General features: G+C 30.6%; 1 protein-coding gene across 1 annotated transcript in view; it reads left to right on the top strand.

The window, feature by feature from the left end:
- LOC127700634 (coiled-coil domain-containing protein 153-like) overlaps positions 1 to 11,117 on the top strand; it is a 28,785-nt gene extending 17,668 nt beyond the window's left edge. Inside the window, exons 3-6 of the mRNA XM_052204188.1 lie at positions 4,164 to 4,283; positions 5,633 to 5,725; positions 7,961 to 8,091; positions 10,579 to 11,117. Coding sequence (XP_052060148.1) covers positions 4,164 to 4,283; positions 5,633 to 5,725; positions 7,961 to 8,091; positions 10,579 to 10,758 — 524 coding nt within the window. The 3' untranslated portion in view covers positions 10,759 to 11,117. The remainder of the gene's footprint in view (positions 1 to 4,163; positions 4,284 to 5,632; positions 5,726 to 7,960; positions 8,092 to 10,578) is intronic.
- The last annotated feature ends 3,481 nt before the right edge of the window (positions 11,118 to 14,598 follow it).

Below are 14,598 nucleotides of genomic sequence, written 5' to 3'. Positions count from 1 at the left end.
CAAAGGCTTTGCCTTATTAAATCCTTGATGCGGTCTCCTTCAGACTGTCAAACACCGTCTACCGTATTGTTAACGTGGTATTATATGTGATAAATTGCTGTAAATAATAGTAAACTGAGTATTTATTCACAGTACGCACTTCCTATTTTAGTTGTGGTGATAGAAATCTTAATGTCATTGATACACAGTTGAGAAATATGGTGCAATTATTCAAATGCAGATTTAAACCTTATTAATATTAAACCCAATCCCGCATGCAGCTGTGGAGAATAGTATTCACTATATTTTAAGTGCCCTTTTATCAACGAAGCAAGAGAAATATTGATTTCAAAATTAGAAAGATCTACTATATCCATTTTGCTTTTATTAGTGGCTGGTGACGGTGACCTTTCATTTCACCAAAACAAAGACATTTTTGAGTCTGTACAATCATATATCAGAAATACACTAAGATGTAGAACATTCAATCAAAATTCGGAATTCGTACTTCCCAACTCTTTACTCTGGTCCAGTTTTATATATTACTCAATATTATATTATACTTTTTTGTTTTTGAGACAAGGCCATGCATAATTTGTCAAAAGACAAGCACAATAACCCCAAAGCGAATTGCGAGAAGTGGTTTCGTATTTCGTTATAGAAAAAAATACTAATAGTTTATGTAAAATAACGACTCTCGTACGGTGTCGCGTTTATATCTTTTTAAAACATTGGTGCAATTTGATGCAAAAAATAATGACCATAAAATGTCAGGTTTGCGAGATCAGACAGTAACCTAACAACTAAACAATTGAAAATCTAGGGATCAATGTTTAACATTCGTCAGCCATGAGCAATTTTCATAAATAAAACATGATTTAGTAGAATACTTTGCGAGTAAAAAAAAGAGACTACCATAGATTTGTTATTAACCACAAATGCTTAAGGGGTACAAATCAGTATTCAGGAGTTACCCTTTTTGCATTACACCACATTACAACAGAAATTAGAAAATAGGGCCTGGAAGTATTTCTAAGACATTGTTGTTTTCCTGTTCTATGTAGCTTTCTTTCTGGCAAACACGGTGTTAGATTTTATAAATGCTGACAGGCACCGACCATTGAAAAACCATCGATCTGTTTAAAATGAGAAATGAAAATAATTGTTTGTTTTTTGTTTTTTTTTATGGCAAATAAGAAAAATGACTGTTCGATTCAAAAATTGTTTAAAATTATTTAGAAATAGATTTATGAAAATAATGTATTTTTATGCGAAAAGGCTAGACTTTAATTTGTGGTGTAGGGATGTGATTGGTTGGTTTTGTCTACAATTATTTCCCATGATTTCCGTAGTGAAAATCTGCAATAATTATTGTTTCATCATGTTGTTTGATTTTCACATTATAACAAAACTAAGAATATGACGGATGAATTTATAGTTAGCTGTTTTATGTCCAGTGGTTACTATTAGATGTATCATTAGGAGGACATTTACAATGTTATAAATATGAACAAGGTCAAGGTATCCTTTTTTATGCAAACATGTGTATCACGGTACAAGCGATGACCTATAGACCGTGTGTATCATATGTATATTTAGGGTGGGTTGCTCTGAATAAAGGAGGTATAGATACAGGAAAATAAAGAAAAACATTTTATAAAATTAGAATAGAGTATAACAGGCAAAATAAAGAACAGAGGAAAATGGTTTAAGAAAATTAAAGAATAGAGGGAAATGGTCTAGTTTTTTGCCGGACAATCGTTGATGATTGTTTAAAGTCAAGTGCATTTATAGGTAAAATAATACACAATCGTTTGTACATTGGTAGGGATTTAGGTTTGAGGTTGATAAGGCACATAATGAGTAATTGTTTTTATTTGAAATTTCTCGAATATTTGTTTTTTTTTTCGTCTGATTTGAAAATGAATAAAAAAAATCTATAATCTAAAAAAAATCGTTTAATACTCAGCAGACAGTAGTTTACTCGCACATTCACCAAGTCCGTATTTCTACGGCTAAAAAAAAAAATCATAATTGTATCTTTTAATTTGTTTAAATTTAGTTCAGTGTTTATTTTTCAAACTTTTTATGTAAATAATGTTGGATCAACATTAAATTATAATTTATTAAATTATTAATTAAAAACTAAAACATGCATCCAATCTAAATTTTACGCATATTATCACCTATATAAAAAGATTTAACAGAACACAATTCATGTTTTATATTAAAAAACGAAACTATGCACTCCAAGAAACGATGTACGCTTAACGATACGATATACGCTACACGAAACGATGTACGCTAAACGATACGGTATACGCTAAATGAAACGATGTACGCAAAACCATACGATTAACGATACAAGGGCGCTTATGTTATCGTTAATGGTATGGTTTATGGTACATGGTTTCGTTCGTACATCGTTCGTTCAGCGTCCGTACAACGTTCGGTCAGCGTTTCGTTTGCATTCGTACACCGTTCGGGAAGCGTACGTACATCGTTCGGGCATCGTCCGTACATGGTTCGGGCATCGTTCGTATTGTTAACTTTTACGTTACACGGACTGTATATGAATTGATTCCATTCAGAGAAAAATTGTTTCAGAAAACAGCTACTTGCATTTTATAATTGTTCATTTCTTTTCAAAAGCAAAAATAATTAACTCTTTTGAATTAAAAAAAATCATTAATATTTTAAGTGCAATGAGATGTAAGATCAAATTTAGAGTCTTCATTGACTAGATAATTATTTAGTCTGAAATTTGTCAAAGAATTCTTTTGTCATGTTAGTATACATCAAATTTTATGTTTCGAGTATAATATTTTCTTAAATAATATGCATGGTCAGCAATGCATCTGAAATCAGTTAGGATTCTACTTCGTCAAAATTATCTCCCCATTATGCCACCTAATTTTTATAATCGTATAAATGGAAGCCATTGTAGTGATGACACGCTTTCAATTTAGCTCTTGAAAACCGATAAATTTATCCACATCGCATCATTACGATCCTTATATGCCAGTTGTATTTTAAGACAAATGTATCTACTAGCTATTTAGCATCATTTAATTTACTTTTATGCATTTGGTCAACCTAAAATTATTATCTGATCGGTTGTCAGGGGGAATTTCGAAGTTCAAAAATATTTAAAAAAATTTCTAATTAAATATTTCCTGGAAGGGCAGACTAAAAATTTTCAGAGGTTGAAGACTAATTATCCTAGATAACACACACAAAAGATGAAGTTTTTTTGAAGATATGCATTTTTAAGATCCACTTGAAAAGTCTGTCGTCAAGTACTTTTAGTAAAAATTTGTTATTCGAACACACCTATTATGCTGTTAGGTATTTCACTTAACCCATATATTACATTTTTTAGTACTGTAAATTTTAATGTTATTATATCAACCTAGAGCCTTAATATATAAAAATGATAGAATCTGAAGCGAGTTGATGTATGAAATATTTTTCTTTTATACGTTTTCAAGACAGAATAGTCAACTCAAACACGCCTAAACATAAAAAGGTGTACTTGACTTTCTCTTTTTGATGAAATTATTGCCCATTTTTTGGATTTTTTTCCAAAAAACTGTCACCAGGGACAGAGATGCAAATTAATGCTTTAAAAAGATAAATCTATTATCTTTCTTTGGATTTTTTTCAGCGGAATTTATACTTAAGCACAAAAAAGATCCATCTGTATTTGCACCTACCACAATCGACTGTTTTGTGAAAATTTGTCTATAATTTAAAAGTTTACAAATATCTCGAAGCTCTATACCATAATTTAGGTAAAAAACATACATGATATGCATAAAATCCTAAATAAGGCACATAATTAAACTTTTAAAGCCCATAGAAACAGATGTAAACAATTCCAATTTACCAACTTGGCCTTTTTTTTACCTTCTCTAACAAAGAGTTCCATTTCTTTTGTTTAATTTCAACTGGGTTTCTGCCTCAAGTATGCCAGTTTGTATACAAAATGCTCTGGTGTAAGGGAGATGACTCTTTTCTACATTATGACCATATAGTAATAACTTTATCAATGGCATGATTATGCATATGTATTAGTGTTAGATTATATCTAAATTTCCTGAAAATAAATAAACAATATTGTGAAAGTCAATATATATTTTTTTATTTCAATCCTTTAAGGATATGTTTTGATTATTTTTCAGCTGTAAGGAAAGAATTAGCTCGTCGTGGACAAGGGGATGGCGATGCTATGAAAGCAAAGATGAATGAAACCATGATGGAATTAGAGAAACACAAAAATGATCAAAAAGACATTACTGCTGGTAAATATTTAATTAAATTTTTAACCTGATTCAACTACTCCATTTTATGTTATGACTTGATATCAAAATTAAATGTATTCCGTTTGTTAATGTCCTGCATTTTAGTAAATATTTAAATATGGGTAGATAGATATATTGTTAATAAACATAATATATAATAAACATCATTGCACATCAACACAGCTACAGACTGCTATCAAATATTGACATGTAAAAACATCAAAACAGCCAATACTAAACATTTTAGCAAACTATTCGTTAATCCAAGTCTCTGCAAGTAATAAATCAATTCAACATAAACAACCAAACAAGTTTATTTACCCTGTAAAAGTTGACTGTAGATGAATTGGTTACTCTGAAAAAATTAACCCTTACATGTAGTTGAATTGGCTATTCTTATTATGTCCCTTTTGGTGATATAATAACTCCTCACTTATTCAGGTATTCTAATATGACGTCCTATTATCGTCAACCAGTATAATCACAATATATCTACCTTTAGCGCAAACGCAGTAATACACAAAAACGGCTGTTCCGCGTTAAGACCAACTTATTTATACTACCAGATATTCTCAATTTTCTACATCAAAACCCCAAGTTTACGTAGGCCAAGATTCATATACAATATATTTATCTCTATTCTACAGCAAAATAAACAAATCAGTCCTTTCAATTTATTTTTCATGGTAAAATTTCATAAAAAGAAAATTCCGCGAAATGATGTTATTGTCTTGGCATGGCAACGAACAAGGTGACGTCACAAGTATGTTTTCGTAAACAAAAAATCAAATGTAAATACCGGTCGTTTAAAGCTTCTTGTACGCCTCAGAACGAATAAAATTACGTTAGAAGAAAATATATAAGTAAAAAATGCGATTAAAAATAAATAATCATTGAATTATATAATATTACTAATATTATCAAAATTGGGTAAAACGGAACAGCCAAAACAATATCGTATGTACAGGGCTTTCACGGTTAACAAAATTACCGAATTTGTCCTATTAGAATCGAAATAATTCCTGGCAGCCGTAGATTTGTTTTCATTTAACCATGGGTTGATCATTTATATTCGTATTTTACCCCTCACTAACGCTCAGGGTAAAATAATCGAATATAAATGCCCAACCTATATATGGTTAAATGAAAACAAATCTACGGCTGCCATGAATTATTTCTTAATTTATACATCCTGAGTTTTAAATTTTTTGGGGTTTGAGTGTTCCTGATCATGCTGCTGAATGTAAATTTAGAAAAACGCTTCAGATGTTTCAAATTTATAAAGTGTTATTTTCATTTAACAATATCTATGTAGGTTGTGGAAGTTATAAAAATCTTTCATTTTTAAGACATGACAAGACAGTACAAGTACATGATGACAGGGCTCCAGTTAAAACTTCATCAGATGGAAAGAGACTATCAGATAACACAGAAAGCTCTCAGTAAGTATAGACAGGGTACCAGTTAAAACTTCATCAGATGGAATGAGACTGTCAGATAACACAGAAAGCTCTTAGTAAGTATAGACAGGGCTCCAGTTAAAACTTCATCAGATGGAAAGAGACTATCAGATAACACAGAAAGCTCTCAGTAAGTATAGACAGGGTACCAGTTGAAACTTCATCAGATGGAATGAGACTGTCAGATAACACAGAAAGCTCTTAGTAAGTATAGACAGGGCTCCAGTTAAAACTTCATCAGATGGAAAGAGACTATCAGATAACACGGAAAGCTCTCAGTAAGTATAGACAGGGTACCAGTTAAAACTTCATCAGATGGAATGAGACTGTCAGATAACACAGAAAGCTCTTGTAAGTATAGACAGGGCTCCAGTTAAAACTTCATCAGATGGAAAGAGAGTGTCAGATAACACAGAAAGCTCTCAGTAAGTATAGACAGGGCTCCAGTTAAAACTTCATCAGATGGAAAGAGACTATCAGATAACACAGAAAGCTCTTAGTAAGTATAGACAGTGCTCCAGTTAAAACTTCATCAAATGGAAAGAGACTATCAGATAGCACAGAAAACACTCAATAAGTGTAGACTGGTCTCACATTAAAACTTTACCAGATGTGAAGAGACAATGTTCTTAGTTAGGCAGTAAAGTGTTTTGAGTAAAGGAAGATCTAAGTAAGAATATTATAACCAGGGCTGAAGATTAAGTCAACAAATAAATTAGAAATATAGTACACACTTTACAGAGCACCAGTTAAATTGAAATCAGATGAATAGAAATTAGAAAAAAGGCAGATGCAACACACACAAATGTGAAGCAATATTTATTGAAATTATGCTTCATCTGTTAAAATATCAAACCATATAATTCCATTGAAAATTTTGCAGATGAATATCTTTTACCCTGGTTTGAATAACTAACTTCCTTGTGGAGAAGTATCTCAATGATTTACAGATTTCATTTCACCATTAGCTTTTTAAACAGAACACTATCAATCTGATACTTGTATATGTGCTGGTCAGATCCAAAGAGTGCAAAACATACAAAGCATCAGTCCACACCTCTCTTCATTTTCATATAGACCCTGTGTGAATGCCCATGTAAACTCTCATAGTACAAAAAATGGAGATATATTTAAACTCAAAGTTTTGATTTGGCTTAACAAAATTTAGAAACCCTGTTCTGATGATAAAACTCATGTCCATAAAAACTAGAGACACAATCTTAGAACCAGCAATGTAAAACTTAGATCTTCATAGCCAATCTTCCAAATCAAATATATTTTTGAAATAAGACACTCTAAGATTGGCTGGGGCTTAAATATATGCTTGAGTGTACTCTCTAATGAGGATAAGGCTAGGTGTAAAATTATGTTCTGCAACTTGGAAGAATAAAAGATTTTATGTAAAGATTCATTCTTATAAAAATAAAATGTGGTTTGATTGGCAATGAGACAACTCTCCACTAGACACCAAATGCAACAGAAGTTAACATCTATAGGTCACCATATGACCTTCAACAATCACCAAAACCCATACCGCATAATCAGTTATGAAAGGCCACAAAATGACAAATATATACAATTCAAACGTGAAAACTAATGGCCTGATTTATGTACAAAATAATATACGAAAAACAAATATGATACACAGCAACAAACGACAACCACTGACTAGTTGTAATTATATTAGTCTAATGACAGATTTAGAATGGTTTTAGAATATTTTGTGAGGATCTGTCCAAGAAATTTTGTTTTTATTAGCAAAATAACTATAGATAAAAGTAACAGGCATTTCCTGTTTATCAGATATGTTTGTTGTTTAGTGGGTCAATTGTCATAATTTTGAAATAAACCCCCCTTGTTATGAATTACAAAAGATTTGGTACATTTGTGGGTTTTTTTTTTTGACTAGTTAAAGACAGTTGAATGACTACCTTTTTAAAATGTAAGCAAGAGCTCACATAAGTAATATAGTAATGGTGTACTGACAAAAGAGGTCTCTAAACACATTAGCTCCAAATGGAGCTTTCGTTAGTAGAAGCCATATTAATAATGTGTATCAGCGGGGAAAAATGTGAAAGCATAAAAATATAGTATATGCCAAAACACATAATTAACAGCGCCTGGTGATGTTTCAAGAGCTCACATAACCTTTTAGTAGTTGATCTTAAATTTAAATATTGTTAGATAATGCATGATTATGTATAATTTAATTTTCAGGAGATACAGAACAGAAACTTAAAGAAACAGAAGAAGAAAGAGACCAGATAATAAAAGACAAAGATGAAAAAATTGATGAATTGAACAAAGAAATACGCAAAATGGAAAAGGATTATAAAAGAATACTTGATGTAAGGCATTACCAGTGTTCTCCCCAGAAATTTTGGATAGCATCACATTTGGAGTAAAAAAAATAAATTGTATTTTTTTTCAATGTCATTTGTCGCGTCGCAACGATGCTCTTTTTCTTTTAAGTAATGCTGATTTTGTTCAATTCATAATTGAGAATACAATTAAAGTATAAAAGTTGTTTCAGTTTATGCCTTCAATATTCATTCATAGTTACAGAATTATATTTTTCTTCTTGTCAGAAACTACCAACTAAATATCTAGTACAAAAGAGAACTTTTTTATATCAAAAAGGAAAAGAAAGTATCATATAGTAATAACATTTCAATTAAAAACTATTCTGTTTATCATGTTTATGAAATTCATTGTTTCCTGGGACTCAATTTATTAGTCCCAGTTGTTTCTTATCAAAAAGATATATGTTTTCTGAGACTACTATAACATAATGTGTTATAGTAGTCTCAGATGTTTTTAACAAAGTAAAGCTACTTTGATCGGTAAATTGAAACAATGCATTTACATAGAAATAAATACATTTAGCAAGGAGATCTAACAAATAGTCTGTAAATGTGTGTGGAATGCTTAGTTTTCCCTTTTGGAATCTTTATTATTCTGTCAGCTGTGCTATTTGTGCGTCTGTAGTTATTATTGTAAAAATGCTGATTTTGGTCATAGATGGTCCGCTTCCGATGAATCCTGCATCCGATCCGTAGTTTGTACAAATATATCAATGGCGGTCGAAGAAAAATTGACGAAAATAAACAATGTTTGACAAGCGAATTGGAATGAATGTCACGATTTTAATGTAATAAATTGATGAAACATTAACTAAAGGCAATTTTCATCATGTTCTAATGAAGTATAAAACTTATTTTGCCCAAAATCAAAATGTTTCATGTACGCTCTCAAGTAACAAGTACCGAAATGGAAAGAAAATACTAATTTAAAAGTTGTTTAGTTTGAAATAACAAATGACCAATCTGTAAAGTCAATGTTTTCACCTCTTTTCTATAGAAATAAATCGTTTATATCTTTGAATTTCTTGACTTATAAATGAAAAATTGCTGTTTAATCAACATGAAAAAAAATGTGTAATTGTACAACTCGAGGGTTTGATCAACTATTTTGTCAACAACAAGGTTCCCCTCATAGTTTTTTCTTCATTTAGGAGACGTTTTTGCCATGATGCAAATGTAGATTTCAAATTGTTTATGATTTTCTGATTCCATTTTCTCGATGTCAAAATTTGCGATTAGACCACATGTTATTATTAAGTCATGTCATAAGTGTCAGCTTCGCGTATTCGTATCCAAACAGTTATCACATAAAGGGCTTTTAACACCTATTTAATCAATCTAAATTGCCTCTTTTGTCCGACTTGAAGGGATTACAATTAAAGATGATATAATTTTTGTGACATCGATATTGCGGCAATGTATAGAGATCAATAGAGACAAGAAAAAATAGCATCCCTGAATTATTATAGCGTCGTGGAAATTATTATAGAGTCACGGGAAAAATTAAAGCGTCGCATTTCCGCGACGCTAAAACGTCACGGGGAGATCACTGATTACATAATAGATTGATATTAAGCAGAGCAAACTAAGACATAATAAACTTCCAAAGTGTATAATTCTTTTATTATATACATTGAATATTACTGGCAATTAAGACAGGTAAAAAATTACCAGAGTATTATAATTACTATTCATTATTAGTAAGGAATGATATACTATGTCTAAAGTTAAAAGTAACTGATGTTGTGTTCATCTATGTTATCTTATACCATCCTTGGATATTGTTCAATGACCTGCAATACTGGAACATTTTTTTTGCTTAAAGAGTGGACCCTGGAACCAGGCAAAACACAAAAAAAAACAACACAAAAATAAAAAAAACTAAACATGATAGATGCTTTACATACAAAAAGAAACAGCGATACAAATCCCTTCAAGTAATATCAGCTGATCAGAAAGGTTAAGAATATTCTATTTTTCTCTGACACATGACAGTGATGACACATATTACACAGTGTTCAAAGTCAGTAATGAGTTAGATATGAATTAAAGGACATGTTGGGTATGTGTCAATGAGTTATACAGTCTTCAACAGTAAACATGGAGGTGTCTATTCAATATGTTAAGCTCTAATTCGTCAAATAAAGTTAAGAATGAATTAAACAGAAACTATCAAAGACCTGTCATTATCATTAAATTCTAAAAGTTCTATGCACACAAAAAAATAATTTTCCCCTATATAATATATATAAAGTTGTTTTATTTTGAACCCTGTATTTCATTTGTGTAAATTTACATATCTTTCAATGTTATTGTCTTTCCACCTTAAAAAAGACAAAGTTGAACAAGGCACGACTAATTTTACATATACACAGTATGTTTACTGTAAACTAGTTGGACATGTTAACACTCAAAAACAAATACAAATTTCATGCTTCTCATATTTTTTATTGCTTATCACTTTTATTACAGGATGCTTTAAATAAACTGATAGACAAGTTAGAAGAAGAGAAAGATAAATGGGAAAAGAAAGCAACAATGCTACAAACTGAAAATGTCAATAATTTACGGGAATTTGGTCTGACGGACCAGTGGACATTCCACAGTGTTAAACCAATGAGAGGCTACAGTGGACCCACAAAAGGATTCTAACTGATAGAGACTAAAGTAGTTATGGCTTCATATACCAACTATAGCTAGAAAATCTTGGGAGAATAAATATAATAATGGATTCTGACTGATAGATATTATAGATTTAATTACATTAAAAGGCACACTGACAAGCTAAGAATATATATTTATATATATATTTACTATTGTAATATAAATTTCTTTCAAATATTTTACATAATTTCTAATAATTTTTTATTCAAATCTCTTTATAACATATGATTTAATTAAAGAAATAGTTTTAATATCCTTTGTTAAAGTAGCATTTATATGTTTGACTGTGATATAATTGTTTATTTACATTAAATGGTTTTTCTATACTATTAAAATGTTTGTATTTATGCATTTTGTTTATTTTATTATTTTCAAATGTGATAGTCTGATTTATGTCATTGTACACGATGTATGACATTATATTTTTTGTCTGTGCTTCTTCTTTCAAGAATTCAAGATATTAGAATGCTAATCCAGTGGAAATGGTGGTGGCTCAAACATGTTAGCATTTAATATAATAAATATGTCAGAAGGTAGAAGAGCAGGATAATCCATAGTTGGTTTACAGATGTCTTATGGTCTGAAGTATAGGCCTGGCATATGACCATTACTCATGACTACATTTTCATTGTTCGATGACCTCTTAAAAAAACTGTATATTTTTTATCAATTTGATTGTCATTATGAATGATATAACAATTCTTTAATGGTTTATGGAATAATTGTAAAGCAAAAATGTCTGTCACTTGTTCCTGGCCTCATTTCATGGTTCAGTTATTCAACAATACGTTTTCTTGGTAAAGTAAGTAATAAAGTGAACATATTCCTCTTACAGGGTTGTTCTGATTTTAACCTCATTTTCATGGTTAATTTGTCAACATTAAGTTTTCACGTTAGGTCTGTTTCTCAGATAGTATAAGTAACAGATCAACTGTATTAGATGTACAGAATGTTTGTTAGTTATGCATGTCCTTCTTAGAAGGTTCATCTGACCTTGTCATTTTGTGGTCATTGGTCAATATTAATTTTTGTCAATAGGTCCTTTTCTTGGATAATATAAGTAATGATTAAATTGTAAATGGTGTATAGAATGATTGTAAGTTGTACACGTATTACCAGTTTTATTTCAACTGATCGGGCGAGCTTATTTTTAATTTGCATACGGACAGTCTATTTGAAGATGTGTGTGATAAGGATGATTGCTGTTATAATTATTATTGATTTCTAATCACCTATCAGTGTCACCAAACAAACTTACAACAGAATGAGTGTATGATATGGGACGAATAGAATAATATAAAAATAAAAAGTATTTATATGTACTATAGCTAAGTATTTTAAAGTATCGGCTATTGTATTATTCTGTTTAAAGATTTCTAACTGTGAGATTAATATTCAACATGCTTAAAAAAAATATATAAAAATTTAAAAAAAATACACTCTATATTTCTCCTTCCTTATGATCATAACACAAGCTTTAAAAAAGAAATTCTCTGTTTACACATGAATGTTAGTACATCTGCTTGTTCTGGTAAATCATTCTGTATTAAGAATCATGGCAGATTACACATATAATGTTTACATTTTTTAATCGGATCAATGACCATAACTAGACACTTCATTGATGAGTTTATCCCAAAACACCTATCTATAGCTGGACTGGTCTATGATAAGTGAACCGGTTAAACCCCGCCAAGTCAAGTGAAATAAATCAAGTAATATGTCTGATAGAATTCATCATATCTTGACTTCATTTTCATGCTTCATTGATAATGTTAAGTTTATGGGATATTTACAGTAAGACCATAAACATTTAATGCAAATTTCAATCATAATTGGTAAAGTAGCAAGACATTTCATCATGTGAAATCTTTCTTTTTATTATTCTGATTTATTTCTATTTTAAGGTTCAGCGACTCTTTTCACAAAAAATTATTTCAGGTTAACTTACGATCAATTTAAGAAAGTTTGTGAAAAGAGTCATAGGTTGATTAACATAATTACTCTAATGTTTCTGTTATCAATTAACAGTTTTAAGATTTAGACACTTAAGTTACAATGGAGGAAATTATACTCCCATTCTAGAAGTGGGGCTATATTGCAATCACCTTGTCTTTCCACCTGTCTGCTTGTCCAACAAATATTTTGGTCACTTTTTTCTCAGAAACTACTCAACAAAATGACTTCATATTGACCATCTTGACAGAGATAAGTTGTGAAATGTGGGTACTTTTCAGATATGTCAGATAACTGTTTGCCAACTCTTTGGATTTTTCAATATGTTGAATGAACTTTACCTTATTTTCTTCTCACATTTTCTCAGAAACTACAGAACAAAATTACTTCATATTTGGCCGGAAGCTCTACAGAGATGAGTTGTAATGTCTGTGCCCATTTGGAATCTGACAGACACCTATTTCCTGTTTTCCAATATTTTGAATTACGAGTGAGGGTATGCTTTTAAAATACAACAAAGCATGTATTCTTGTTATATCCTGTCAATTTATCATAATCATGCAAGTATATAGACCTTTGTTTTTAAAAAGTCCTCATGATCTTTATAAAAATCATGCATAACACTTTTGAACTCTTAAATTATCAAAAGTTATGGCATACTTGCCTTGATCTACATCTCTGGTGGAATTTTGGTGCTGTCATCATGACCATTTATTAGGTCTGCATGACTGATAAAGTTTTACCAGTGGTGAGTTATCATGACTTTTAAGTTCTGCATGGAGCAAGCTACAAAGGGCCCCAAAAAATTACTAGTGTAAAACCATTCAAACGGAAAACCAACGGTCTAATCTATATAAAAACGAGAAACGAGAAACACGTATGAACTACATAAACAGACGACAACTACTGTAAATTCATTTACTTGCTGACAAAAATTAAAATCAGGGGTAAAACATTAGTGTAGAGACATTTTTGGTCAAAATATGATGTTGTTGTGGTACAAAAGCAATGATTTAATTCGTTTGTAAACAAACCAAATGACAAACTCGGTATAGAAAGAGAATAATCTTGCCATATGCCGTAAAATATAGATGACTGACACATCCAAAATAGCTGATTTCAAAAGCTTTTTATGTTCAAATTTAATAACTGACACAAGTATCTGTACAAATGTTTACTTCAAACTAAATTAGAATAATCGTACTAAGTGTTGATAAAACGAAAGACATCTTACGGTAACTACATTTGCAGATATAATAAAGGAATGGATCAGAAGAAATACAATTGAAAATGATCCTTTTATTATTTGTCAACCTTGCAATACAGGAAGCATAAAATCTTCAATTATTGAATTCATATGCAATGAAAAATTGTAATTCTTTCAGGCATGTGTCTTGGTCTTTTGAAAACACAAATATTGATGAAAACCACATAGTAATTGTAAATTTGTTTTTTTTTTTTTTAGGGGGGGGGGGGGGAAGCATCTTTTATATCAACTAGACCACATCAATATTATAGTCTCTAACAATCGAGACAATCTTCAAAGAAAAGATCAGTTATCTTAACACCCTATAATGAAATGAAAGAAAAGAAAAATAAACACATATAGAAAAAGAACCTAAAATAACAATTTCAAAGGAAAAAGATGTAAAATGTGTGTTTGCAAAGTACTCAAGATATAAAATGGACAAGATTCACCAACCAGCTTCGTAAACAAGGTTGACCGGTTATACTGCTCCTGGTATTTACCATTATTTACCACCCTTGTCAATGATCTTCGGAGGGAAACTATTTTTTTCCCCTTCAGAATGAATCAAATATAAAATTAAGTGATATTGGTATGTTTTATTAACTATTTACATTAACAATTAC

The sequence above is a fragment of the Mytilus californianus genome, unplaced genomic scaffold (genome assembly GCF_021869535.1).
Source record: "Mytilus californianus isolate M0D057914Y unplaced genomic scaffold, xbMytCali1.0.p SCAF_5, whole genome shotgun sequence".
In the NCBI taxonomy this organism is placed as follows: Eukaryota; Metazoa; Mollusca; class Bivalvia; order Mytilida; family Mytilidae; genus Mytilus; species Mytilus californianus.
This window is presented reverse-complemented; position numbering and strand designations above follow the sequence as displayed.